At 53.0% G+C, this 13,133-nt stretch overlaps 1 protein-coding gene across 4 annotated transcripts in view; it reads left to right on the top strand.

Moving 5' to 3' along the window:
* Positions 1-13,133, top strand: part of LOC126548082 (protein spitz-like) — a 195,616-nt gene that overhangs the window by 129,245 nt on the left and 53,238 nt on the right. For all 4 annotated transcript variants that reach the window (XM_050196181.2, XM_050196180.2, XM_055063229.1 and 1 more), the window contains one exon: positions 12,208-12,375. In XM_050196181.2, the coding sequence (XP_050052138.1) occupies positions 12,208-12,375 (168 nt within the window). The remainder of the gene's footprint in view (positions 1-12,207; positions 12,376-13,133) is intronic.

Genomic DNA, 13,133 nt, shown 5'->3' with positions numbered 1-13,133 from the left:
CCGGCTCTTGTTCGCACTACCGCCGGCACTGACATTAGCCGCCGAGATTTCGGGCGTTAAGAGAAGGATGGAGAGAGACCACCAGGGGGCCGCGACCGTCCGTTCCGAGTAACCACCAGGCGACAAGCATGCTCCCTTTCCTCTCAATAAGTGAACCTGTTGCGCGGCCTCACCCGAACTAGAGCCACGTGCAGCAACTCTTGCGGCCGGCTGGGTTAGGGCAGGGTGCGTTTCTCGTATGATAAGGTCGTATCCGCATTCTTTTATAGGGCCACTTACTAATTAATGGGCAGAACTACACTGACAGCGCTTTAGTGTAAGTGCTGGGGTCACAACTTGCGAGCTCATTGTGTTTATACATCTTGTTTGTCAAAGCGAACTGCAGTGACGTGAAAGCTGATACAGACTTGTCGAAAGAAAAGGGGACAAAAGAAGTCACTAACTTTTTTCGTTCTTCGAGCGAGCGGAGCGGTCTGGCGAAGGCAAGTCGGGAAGAGTACCTGTACATGGGCAAATTCCTTTCGCACCAGTGTGGGGCCCACGCGCCTTTTCTTTCACTGGTCTATATATAAAGCACCCGTAGGTGGGTTCCTCGCCGGAAAACACGGTACGTGTGGCCCCCTACGATCCGGTGCCGCCGGGGCTGCATGTGTTCGGCCGCGGCGACTGGCGCGCCTTTCGTAAACGCACCGGAGCACCTTTTAGCGTCCGCGCAGTCTGTCCCGTATGTGCTTTTCCGGTGCGGTTTCATAGCTCGTCTCATTGTCCGCTCCCCCGCCCACTCTTTCTTTTTTATCTCCGGCTGTTAGCTTTACACTCGTGGTAATTTTCGCTGCATCTTCAGGGTAACCCATTTTAATAGGAACACTGAACAGATGCAGCCGTTACATATAGATAGAACCTGGCTGCAGCTGGCGTTTCATAATATCACAATCTACGCAATCACTTGCAACAAACATGCCTGTATTGAGACCCGCCGCGGTGACTTAGTGGCCATGGCGTTGCGCATCTGAGCACGAGGTCGCGGATTCGATCTCTGCCCCGGCGGCCGCATTCTGAAGGAGGCGGAATGCGCAAACGTGCGCGTACCGATGGATAGGCTTCCCTCACAACTCACTGTGCACTTTCAGGGCCTTGATCCCACCCCCCTCTGAATTCAATTTTAATTCGTATAGTGACCCGCCGTGGTTGCTCAGTGGCTATGGTGTTAGGCTGCTGAGCACGAGGTCGCGGGATCGAATCCCGGCCATGGCGGCCGCATTTCGATGGGGGCGAAATGCGAAAACACCCGTGTACTTAGATTTAGGTGCACGTTAAAGAACCCCAGGTGGTCGAAATTTCCGGAGTCCCCCACTACGGCGTGCCTCATAATCAGAAAGTGGTTTTGGCACGTAAAACCCCACAATTTAATTTTTTTAATTCGTATAGTGAACGCATTTTCAGATTTGCTTTCTGTGACGCATTTAAGGCGTACTTATCAGCAGGAGAGTACAGAAGCCAAAGAGTTCTCGAGGTCGTTCTTTTCGGTATAATTGTAGCGTGATCATACTGCTCCTTTGAGCTAGCGCGACGGCGATTCGGTGCTCCGTCACCCTTCTTCGGGGCGTTTGACGCGCGCGTTTCGCGAAATGAAGTTGATGGAAGACGTCTTTCGCAGCTGATATCTTACGCAAACCATTATAAGAGTGGAATGGCTTTGTAAAATGTCAACTCAGCAGCTCTTTGATTTAGGCTTGCCATTTTCGGGCTGCACTGTTTTCGCTAAACGAGCGCGCAGATCAGGAGCGCCTTGGTTCTATACCAGAAAAGTGACCGTTAACGGACAAAAGAAGAAAAAGAAAACTTGTACCACTCATGTTAAGACGTCATAAAAAGCCGTTCACCAACACAACGCGCGCGAGGAGTAAGTATTGCGTCACCTGTGGACTGCTCTTGTGCTTTTCTCTACGTATGTGTGCTACGTATGTATGTGTTAAGTTTACTTGCCGAAGCACCTCCAGCTAATTATGATCGCTGCACTCGGCTACGCGACGTGTGCAGCTGTCGATTGAACCCCAGCTGCGAAATGAAAGCGACGTGCATGCTATGCTATATGAAAACAGTTTATTCCTTTCTTTCTTTTTTCTGTCTTTTCTCTTTTCTTTATAATCTGCAGTTTATGTGTCGAAACGACGACACGATTATGAGGCACGCCGTAGTGAGAGACACCGGATTAATTTCGGCCGCCTGGGGTTCTTTAACGTGCACCCAATGCACGGTACACGGGCGTTCTTTCATTACCACTCCTTCTCTCTCACCCCCTCCCCTACCGCCTCTTCATCGAAATGCGACCGCCGCGGCTGGGATTCGATCCCGCGCCTTCGCGTTTAGCAGCTCAACGCTGAAAAAAAAAGGGGGAGAAAGAAGGAAGAAAAGCTTCCACTTCCCGGCGTAGGGCGAGCGCGCAGTGTGCGCTTATTTTGACCCTTCTCGCTTATATTTCGCGTCTCACCGACGGTTGGCGATGGGTCGTGTTTGCCCAGTTTGCCTCGTTTCCATAATTACTTTGTTTAGCGCAAAGCAACGGACACAAGAAAGACTGGACAGGACAAGGCGTCAACTAGCCCGCCAACGCATTGTGCTGAACTATCTTTCCTCGTTTCGTTTGCTCCGATATGCCGCTTCTGCACCAAAGTCGCGCCGGGAAGCATGACTTCACGAGCTGCGCATGTGTCCGACAGACCTGCTGTCGTTGATCGCGCTCAAAATTTTTTTGTGGGCGACGCATCCTCTGCGACGCTCCGTTGTGGGTACGCGCCGAAAGCGCGCCGCGGCCACCTGCGCGCTTGGCTCGCGCTCGGTTGCGTGTACGGGCATGCATCTGTGGGAGGGCTTTTGTCCAACCCTGGCAACGGCGCCGAGTTCTTTCTGCTGCTGAGCGAGGCCGTCCAGAGGCGTGGGGGGAGAGGGGGAGAGAGAGAGAGAGCGGCGTTGGCGCGAGTCGGACGTGCCGCGCACCAAAACTGCAAACTGTTCCCGTGGTTCGCGGGCTCGGTTCCTGAACCTGGTCGGCGGTTGTTGTTCCTTTCTCTCTCTCTCTCGTTTGAGGGGCCGCGTTGCGTTCGTTCATTGGTAAATGTGTACCCCGTACACTCTTCGGCAAAGTTACACCCTTTGGGGTCTATCTCTGCCTCACAATAATCGTCATCTGCCTTGCTTGCGTTTCCTTTCTTGGAAACGCCGCGCCCGCTACTTTCCTGTCGGGAATGCTATGTCATGCTGATAACACGCATGCCGTTCGTTACTGGAAAGTACCGGGCTCGCCGCGTTAAATAAAGGAAATGCGTACAATACAGATGACGATTATCCTTGTGTGGTAAAGGGTGCAATTTTGCTTAAGAGTGTACGGTGAACTCGTTCGATATGTTTGCGGGTCTTGCCGTACTTCGTCTGTGCCACAGTATGCCTTGTCCTTCGATGTCTCAGGGATTCTCGTGGGGATTCTCATTATTATTATTATTATTATTATTATTATTATTATTATTATTATTATTATTATTATTATTATTATTATTATTATTATTATTACCGTTTCTGAGTGTCAACTTTGAATGCCTTTGCATACTACCTTATGTATTCGGTGCACCCAGGTCTATCTCACAAGTCAGCAGCGGGCCACGTGAATTAAGCGCGCTGCTAGATTTCGCTCGCGCCCTGCAGTGGCTTTCTGCTGCCCTCTGGAAGCTCTCGTCTCGAGCGGCTTAGCAACTCCGCAAGCACCGCGCCACACGTGCCAGTGCCGCCGCGGTCGCATGGGAACATTCGCTCCTCGAGGGCTCTCGGGCATTTGTGTCCCGAGAGATGGCGCCGAGGTTATCTGCTACATTTACTACTACAGGGACGCGCGCGCACGACAGTGAAGATTCCCCGCGTGCGCCTAATTGATAACTTCTGCCCGCTGGCGTCGTGGGAGTTCGCGGGCCATTGTGGTCGTCCGCTGCGGGTGGTCGCCCTGTTGTCTTCGCACCCACGCGCGCGGCTGGGTGTTCTGTCATAATGGTAACGGGGACGTGTGGCGGAGCATGCGCATGGGAGCGTCATCTCGCAGTGCGGTGCGCTTAACCAAAGTGCGCAGATTTTTTTGTTTATTGCAGTGGCGCGCCGTGTTCCACTTATCTCCTGCCGTGGAACGTGTCGGAAGCCGCAGAGAAAATTTGTGCAACGTAAAAAAGCGTTTCTAGCGCATTTATGTGGGTGATTATACGAGCATCGCAAGATGTCGCCGCCAGCTCGACTGACTGTTTGCCGGCTGGTGCTGTATGGTATTCGGGTGCACGTCTGCGCTGTTACGCTTGCACTACTAGCTAGCCGCGGTAGCTTAGCGGCCACGACGTTGCGCTGCTGAGCTTGAGGTCGGCGGTTCGATCTCGGCCACATTTCGATGGAGGCGACATGCAGAAACGCTCGTTACTTAGATTTAGGGGCACATTAAAAAAAAAAAAACGAGAACCGGATGGTCAAACTTAAACCGTATACGCTTCAATTTTGACTATAGTCCTCCGCTGCGGAATGCCTCGTAATCATATCATGGTTTTGGCACGACCCCACAATTTCAGTTTTTCATACGCGGTGCTGTGTTTGTCGTCAGCTGCTTTCACGCTCATCGGCGGCCCGGCCATATGGCGCGCGAGTGTGTGTCAGGTCGTGTGTTGCTGCGCTGGCGACTGATTAAGCTAAGATTATACTAGAAAGCGGTGGGCCCCTTGCCTTTGTACGCGGCTTGCGATATAGCATAGAAACAGGTGTGTTTAATGTGCGGCACGCGGTGCAGGCGTTCTGTTCGGAACAAAATCTTTGAACGGACAAAAGCGTCGATGCAGGTGGCCCTTTGTTCTATAGGCAGGCACCCCTCTCTGATATTGATTCTATAAGCGAAGAAATGCCTAGACCACGTTAAAGAAAAAAAAAGTTTTCGGCAATGCCCCGCCAAGAAAGCTCCTGGTAGATTTAATTATTTCCTTATTTATTTATTATTTACCCTTAACGAAACCAAATGGGGCATTACATGGTGTTGTAATGGTTAGTATGTTGCTGGCGGTGATTTCGCGACACGCCGTTTGAATAAGGCAGAAACACGGGACTGTGGGCGGAACTGGGTCGCTCCATTTTCTGACCTTTTCGTTGTGACAGGACGAAGCTCCCTTAGCTCTGCATTAGCGTGACTGCCTTGTAGTTCGCTCGATGACCATGCAGACAGACAGTCTCGGCTGGGACAATTTGCGCGTAGGCTTCGAATCATCAACGTTCTCCCTCCTTCGGCTTTCGCGTCTTCTGTGAAAGTTGCGGCTTGGCAGGCATGCTGTAGTGATCAGGCCTATCGCGCTCAGCTGTCGGCGCCGGTGTGGCGTTCACTCGTCTTTGCTCAGCTATCTCTAGGTGAAAAACAAAATTGTTTCGTGCTGTGGGATTCGGTTGTGCCGAAAGGTCCGAAGAATTCCCGCCAGGCGATTTCAAGTTGCTTAGCCGGTTAGCGCTAAACAATACACGATGCTAAAATGCAGGCCTGTGGCGTTGTCTTATAGTCGTGCCGTTCCTTTCCAAGTTTCCGTGATCGTCTTCCCTCCAACTTCAGTATAACATCGGCGCGTGTGTGTTCTTATCTAAGGTTTTCATTTGGCTTGGAACGCCGGCGGTTCTCTGGTTTTGTGCGGTTCGATCGTGAGGCGTCCGTTCCCACCCGCTTATTTGTTTCCTGCAAGTCGTAGCGGCATCCTAACGTCAGAGAGTCCCGTGGCGAAGGGCGCGTGATCGGGAAAAGTGGCCGGCGCGTGGTGGACGGTCGTCTCCCTTGCCAAACTCGAATGGAGAGGAGCGTTGCGGCCGCGGCGTCAAACGACTTTCTCGCCTTTTGATCGTCACGCTCGTTCCTGACTCCACCGCGGCGCACAATGGTTTGCTCTAGAAAGAAATATCTTATATCTCTTTGGTGTTGTGCCGCCTTTGCTCAAATCTGATTCTTGTCGCGTTCTTGGCTTTCTTTTCCTTCAATTTTTCGGTGTTCGCACGGCCTGTACTCGTTTTCGTGGCTTTCTGGCCCTGGCTATGGCCGCACTTTGTCCTGCTGCGTGCCTTTCTCTCCCTCTTTCGTGTGCTTCCTGGCCCAATTTTAGACGGGAAAAATCTCCTCGTCCGCGTAAGCCGCCAAATAGGTTGGAGTACGCACAGAATGGCAGTGGTGGTTTGATGTATACTAATACCGGCCCATCCAGTTTTATTTCATATCAAGTAAGCGATTGCCTGACGATGAAGAAGCTTTCACTTTTTTTTTTTGTCTGGCTTTTATATAATGTGCTCAACTTTCCCTATGAGTGTATGAACATGTGGAAGTGATGAGGCCGTCAACTCGTGCACAGAAGAACCTTCTTGCATTAGCCTGGGCAGCGCCCGGTGCTGCGCTTGCCGGGTGTCAGGCGAGCGCGCCTCGACCGTTTTGCGGGCATCAACCCTGTCTCGAGCGTCGTGTCTGGACCTGCACTGGTGCCGCCGCGCTCTGGGCGCGGGAGAGCGGGCGCAGGAGGGGAGGGATCGTCGGGGCGTGCTCTCGCTGCGTCGCGGTGTTCACGTGCCGCCACTCTGGGCGGCTGCGCACGCCGCGGTCCCTTGCCGAGGGAGCGGCGGCCCGCGGTGTGGGCGGTTTTCCCACGGTCGGCGGCGGCGACCCTCTCCGGCGGCCGTCCCGGAACAGGCACGGGTCCTCTCTCTCAATGCTGGTCGGCTCTGCTCGCGGTCACTTTTGGCAAACGAGGCCGCACCGCGGCTGTCTCTCTTCTCTGTCCGCGCTCGTTGGACGGACGGACAGGCCTCCCGGCGCAGGAGCTTTGATTGGGGGTGGCCGCGGAGTTGCATTGGGGCAGAGCCGGGACGCGCGCGTCAATCTGGCGCCTCGTGCCGCGCTGCTGCCGGGCGTGTCTAATTGCGATGGCGCAGTCGTTTTCCTCTTTCTCCTTCCCGACGCTGATACACACCCGGTGACCCCAGGTTCGTTCTCATTTTTGCCGGAGAAGGAGAGACTCGCGGTCAGCGCGCTCTCTACGGGCCGCCTCTCCTCCGCCATGAGTCAGCGGGCGCTCAGCTGACTGACGCTGCTGCTCATGGGGTCGAGCGCGTGCGAGAGAAGCCCAACATCCCACGCAGCGGCGGCAGCCCCCGTCGCGAAGCGCCGCCGCAAGTCGTCTCGCCGGCGAAGCGAAAACCGCTGCCGACCGCACAGGTTCGACGACCCGTCGTCGCTGTGCTGCAGGGTTTCCGCACTGTCTCCGGGCCCGGAACGCTTTCGCTAACGTCAGCGCTGCGCGCGCCTTTTCTCTGGGTTGCTCTCTCGTACGATCGTCGGTGTACACGTTGCGCCAATATCAAAGAGGCCACCAGACTTTCCGTTCTAAGCCGGTCATTCGTATTCTTCGTGCGCCAAAACGATAATTTAAAAAAAGTTATATAGGAAATAGCAGTATTCTGAATGATACATTTGCAGGAATCCAAGTTTGAACACAGATTAAGCGTTCCCTATCGTATTGCCACAGTGTGTACATTTTACGGATTTCTCAATTCGTTTTCTTTAAGGAAACTTTTGGCCCTGTTTGAAACTGTTTTTTTTTGCTCTGGAGCTCGTTACGGCCTTGAGCTGCAGCCGTGACTTTTACGCGTGATGCCTCGCGCCTTCACGGACGCTGTGAAGTTCGGTGCACATGACGCGCAGGGGGTGAGAGCACGGGCGTCTTTGAGGCCATGTCCCGAGTCCTCGCAGTGATATAATTCGTCGGGGGGCTTTGTTTCATCCCGCGCTCGTGTTGCATTGTCTTTTCACGTGTTGTTTTCCGGTCGAAATTTATGCGATTGCACTCAGTAGCGTCGTGCAAGCGCTGGCAGTTGCAGATCGTGCTTCCGTACAGTGTCTAATGCATCTTGAAGCGCTCACGTCCGACTTCCGCCTTCCTGCGACAAACTTCAGCAACAAAAAAATATCGTGCGCTTGAGGAATGTCCCGTGTGCCCCAGCTAACGTTAGCCAAGCTGTTCAATGAAAAATAAGAAAAAAAAAGGGAGATTTAAATAACGCGGTGCAAGTTACAATTATAAGGCCTGCGTTGTCCGGCCGCCAGCGTTCTGACAACCGAACTAGCATCATCGAAATCATATCTAGCACCGTGTTTGTTTAATCATTCGTTTTTTCGTTGAACAGCTTGGCTAACGTTAGCTGGGACGCCCTATAGTATATACACCAGATAAATCGTGCTGTCCATCTTTCACATGACGCATTATTTGTGCACCGCCGTACTCGGCCGACAGGGGGCCCATTTTGTACCTGTTCGCTCCTCTGCCTGTAGCTCTAAAACGCCTCCTCTGTTCTATTAGTGCTTTGGAGCAATCCAACCTTAATTGGGGGGTGCGAGATGGAGTGTTTACAGCGTACTGGAATGGGGGGGGGGGCGACGCAAACTTTTACTGTGGAGGGGCGGGGGAAGGCTTCGAACAGCTTGTTTCATTTATTTGTACTCTCGTGTAGGTGCTCGATGTAGTCAGGTCTGACCTCGTTTATACAGCTTTGCTGCATGCAGCTATGAAGAGGGTCATCATAGAAGTATGTGTTCTGTATAGTAGTCAGACGCGCGTTGTTGTTTCAAGGCATTTTGAGTACGAAAAGGTGGATTTCGCGCCGAAACGAGTTATATAATCGCGGGCGGCTTGCAGGGGCTTTACCGTGTCCGCTAGATATATGTATATATATTCTTTCATATTTTTTCCTTCATGCTGTCAGGCACGAGGAAACGGGATGGCAAAGTGCTCGGCAAGAACCAGTGGAAATGCTGAGCAAAATGAGGGTATATATGTGCGTGTTCTAAGAAAAAGAAGAAAAATGGAGCACTGTGACTAAGAGAGGCTCAACAAGCAAGTGTGGCGGCCTCGTCTTGCGCGGGGCTTGGAGTTTGGGGGGGCGGGGGGGGGGGGGGGGCAGTTCTTTTCAGGCAAGAGGCAAGCGTGCGCTGCGGCGGTATACGCGTTGCAAAAGAAGCCTTTTCTCTCGAGGAAGTTCGCAGACAAAGGAAGAATAACGGCGGCTTGCCGCCTTGCGGAGCCGTGCTGGGTCTTGCGGGTGCAAGAATCTCGAGAAAATGCGGAGGAAAGAGCGAAACCTCGGGAGCGTGGCCAGCGCTGCTGCGTGCAGTTCTATGGCTGCAGCGCGGTGGCTGCTCGGAGGCTGCAGCGAAGAGAGAGAGAGAAGTATGGAATACGCTGCCGCTGCGGCTCGGGCTTGCTGCCGTAGTAGCGGCAGAAAGCGCGTACGTGTGTAATGATCGTGGAATGCGCCGGCCTCGCCTCTGTCGCCGCCGTTGCCTTTTAATTTCTTTCTTTCTTTTTCGTGGGACTTTGCCAGAAAATATTAAGGGCGCCCGAAAGAGGAAACGGCGTCTAACCCGTGTCTCTCCGTCTGGCGTGGTGGCAAACCGTCTGCGTATCCCTGCGAACAGCGTATGGTGCGAATGTTGTCGGCTTTAAATATATATGGTCGCTCCGCCCACCTTCTCGTCACGGCTGTCTTGCCTGTTCACCGGTCACAATGTTGCCTCTGTACACGCCTCTATAGCTCTCTCTTGCTTTTGTTTGTCTATTGTAATGTAGTAGTATTCAGCTTGCGATCTCCTGCGCCCTCGTAGCTTTTCGCGTTGGCTCTCCCGCCAGGTCATCTCCGCCGTAAACGATATCCATGCGCCTTGTCACCGAACCTCTGTTCAATCTTGGTGGACGTGCGAGTGACGAGGGCTCGATTGCTGTTAAAACTGTCGAAAGGTAAATAGCGACTACCGCGGCAGTCCAGGTGACTTACTATGTTGTCTCTGATATCCTCTATTTGATCTTGTACATTCAGCCCCGTAAATCGTCTGTCGCCGACGTACCTTATTTTTTCTTACTTGCCATAGGACCTGCGCACAGAAAGCTCTATCGACTTTGCTTACGTTCCCGAGGTCCACGGTCATATACAAAACACCTTGATAGCATTGTCCGCTTGCACGATTTGCGTACGTGGTTTATTTCATTTGTGCACCTCTCTATTTCTATCCCCTTCCCCCATGTGCTGGGTACTCAACCAGAACTAGCTCTGGTTAACATCCCTGCCTTACTATCTCTCTTGTTTGCTCGTTCGTCCACACATGTTATTACAGTATCTGTTACCTGGAAAGCAGCAATGGCTATCTGAAAGACGAATGCTCGTTCAAAGCTGACAGATACTTGATGCTATGGTGCGCAACGCAGACTAAGCGCAGCTTAGCCATTCTTTATTTAGTGAGCACGAGCGGCTTAACTTGGGGCCAAGCATTTCTCAAACGCGCGGTGTCCACGTTGTTTCGCAACTGACACGCCTCTTAAGTCGCAACTAACCGGTGCCTTCCTGGCTCTGACTTCAGAAGTCTAGCTGTCGTCTGATGGAGCCGTCCCTCATCACCTTTCTTTTTTTTTTTTTTTCTCTCTCTCTATCTCTCTTGTTTCTTTTTTTTTTTTCTAACAGACACGCGGTACATCCTTTCGTGTCTCCGCCTATCTTTGTGCGTGAGGCAACGGCGGAAATGCCGCAGTGATAAGCAGCCAACGCGAGCCGCATTGCATGCTGCGTGCCTTTTGAAATGGCCCGCTTTCATTGTGCTTTCTTGCTTCCCTCCGCCTCGGTGTTTCTCTGGAGACCTGCTTTGATTCGCGTGCCGTGCGGCCGCCGTTGTTCCAGGCCGTCCCGTTGCGGAGCTGGCCGTCGCAGCGCTGCATTCTTTCCACGCTTATCTGGTGACAATTGGCCCCCATCCGTTCCGTCGTGCCGCAGCGGGGCGGCTCTTTTGCATGTACCGGCACGTGCTGTCGTGGCGGCTTCCGTCGTCGCCGACTGTCTGCGCTCCCGGCGATCACCATAGACCGCAGTCGCCCACGCACTACTGGGACGCCGTCCCTGTTGGGCGCGTGCAAACCGTTCGCTGTAGTGGCTGCCTGTCGCTTATGGCCTTGCGGCAGGGATGCCCCAGACAGTGCAATTACAGGGCGGTATGCTCCATGATGGGAAGTTGTACAATGATCTGCCCCGTCAGCCCCGGTTAAATGGGAAACTTTAGCGCCGCTTTTATCCTGTGTGCGCGCTTCGCTCTTGACATGTCGTTCGCATCTGTGAGACGCTGTGTCACTTCGTTGGCGCGGTGCTACGTGCCAGTCGCAGGTAATGGCCATTGTGAAGCTCCTGTCGCGTTCCAGTGGTGGGCACGCTGTATTAGTTTATCGCGTTAAATCTATACAGCACGTGATCAGAATTAATACCGGAGGTCTCCCCCCCCTTCCCCAGAACACTGTGTAAAACTGCATAAGTTGTTCTTGTTGGTGGGTTTGGCGACTGACTGTCGTAACGTTAACTGAACTATTGATTTGCAGTCGGCAAAAGGAAACTGAGCCTCTAAAACCTGGAGAAGCAAAATTTACCGATTAGTGTCTGATCCTGAAAACTAATTTTTAGGGTTCATACGTTGTTTCTATGTACGCAATATACCATCGTCTTGGTTTAAAGCTTCGTCGCGTTTTCATTTACTCCTCAAATCGCACTGTCGAGGCATCATGTACCAGGGCTGAGCCGCAGCAATTGAAGTTGACTTCGCCAATCGGGATCAGTGTCGGGTACTTTCTCGTGCAAATGTCACTAACGGCATCATTTACTTGTCGTTTAAAATCGGAGGTTGTGTTTAATGCAGCAACTGCAAGCTTTACTGCACTAAGACGCCACGATCGCTGTCTGGGCGTTGGGAACGACTAGTCAAAGATGCCATCAACTTGCTTCATTGTCACGCCGGGCGAAGCTGTCTCACACTGACGCAAAATGTTCACGTCACATGGGCAATAACGCCTCCCGCAATATCCCCCCCTCCCTCTTCTGCATCGTTCGTTATAGGCTGGAGAAGTCTTTTGAAGAGAACTTTTGCGCTACGTGTGCTCCATCTGTTCATGAATAGATACATGAGTTGTCTTATGGCATCAAAGGTTAATCGAAGGGAATGCGCGGCGACCTCTGGTGCCTCGGACCCTGTTGTGTGCCGATATCTCAGATATAGTACATGGCTAAGGCGCCTTTTCTTCCCTTCTCATGTTGTGTTCTATAGTGTCGAATGTCTAAGCGTACTGTGACTGATGGATGCTGTTTGCGCAGGCGCTGGTTCCTCCTCCTCTTCGTCCCCCTCGCCGGCGTCCAGCTGCGGAGCGGGCGGTCCCTGGTGGCCCAAGGGCCTGCTGCAGGTTGACTCTCGGAGGCTGGCCACCTGCCCACCCGGCTGGCTCCTGTTTATCGTGCTCGCCGCTGCGCTCCTCCGGATAGCAGGTACGGAAAGCTCTAGGCCAGGAGCGCAGCGGATAGCCTCGCTTTCGAGTGCGTGGCTCGGGCTGCCTCGAAACGTTTTGACGGGAGCCCAGGCACGCTGCCGCAAGGCTCATGATAATCGAGCTCTGGTATAATGTCTGTAGAGGTTGGAAAGACTGCGTGAGCCCTCTCGCTAAGGGAAGCACGCCGCTGCTGCTGTTCTCCTTGGCTAGGGGTGCCTTGCGGCGCGCTCACAGCCGAGATTTGACTGATGGTGGGCACGCATGCATTTTGAAGACTGTCTTTTCATTCGCTTTCTTCTCCGTCTTTATATCCATGTTATCTCCGACACGTGTTGGTAGTGAGCGACACGAACTCGGATGCGTTACCACCTGGGATTCGGGAACGTGCTGCCCTACCCTATGTCGGCTGCCTTAATTTGTTCTATCTGACTGTACACCCTCTTACATTCTTTGCATAGCGCCTTCCTTGAATAGTATCACCCTACCGCCGCGCGATGCGCAGCTCTTGTCTATAGAAAGCGGGAGGCTGTCTCACTACGATAGGGAATAGAACGGTGCGGGGGAAAGGACGGGTGCTTAATGCAACAGCGTTGGCAGTCTCTACGCTACTTCCCGCAGCGTCGCACGCAGTGGTTTCCGAGGCGTGTCTAGCCGTTTTCCTCCCGCTTTTTCTCCCTACCTTTTCTTCTGGATCCCAAGCGCTAACGGAACGCGCAAGCGCGCACGCAGCTTCGCTGTTCGCGCGTGCCCCGCGGT

The sequence above is a fragment of the Dermacentor andersoni genome, chromosome 1 (assembly GCF_023375885.2).
Source record: "Dermacentor andersoni chromosome 1, qqDerAnde1_hic_scaffold, whole genome shotgun sequence".
Classification (NCBI taxonomy): Eukaryota; Metazoa; Arthropoda; class Arachnida; order Ixodida; family Ixodidae; genus Dermacentor; species Dermacentor andersoni.
This window is presented reverse-complemented; position numbering and strand designations above follow the sequence as displayed.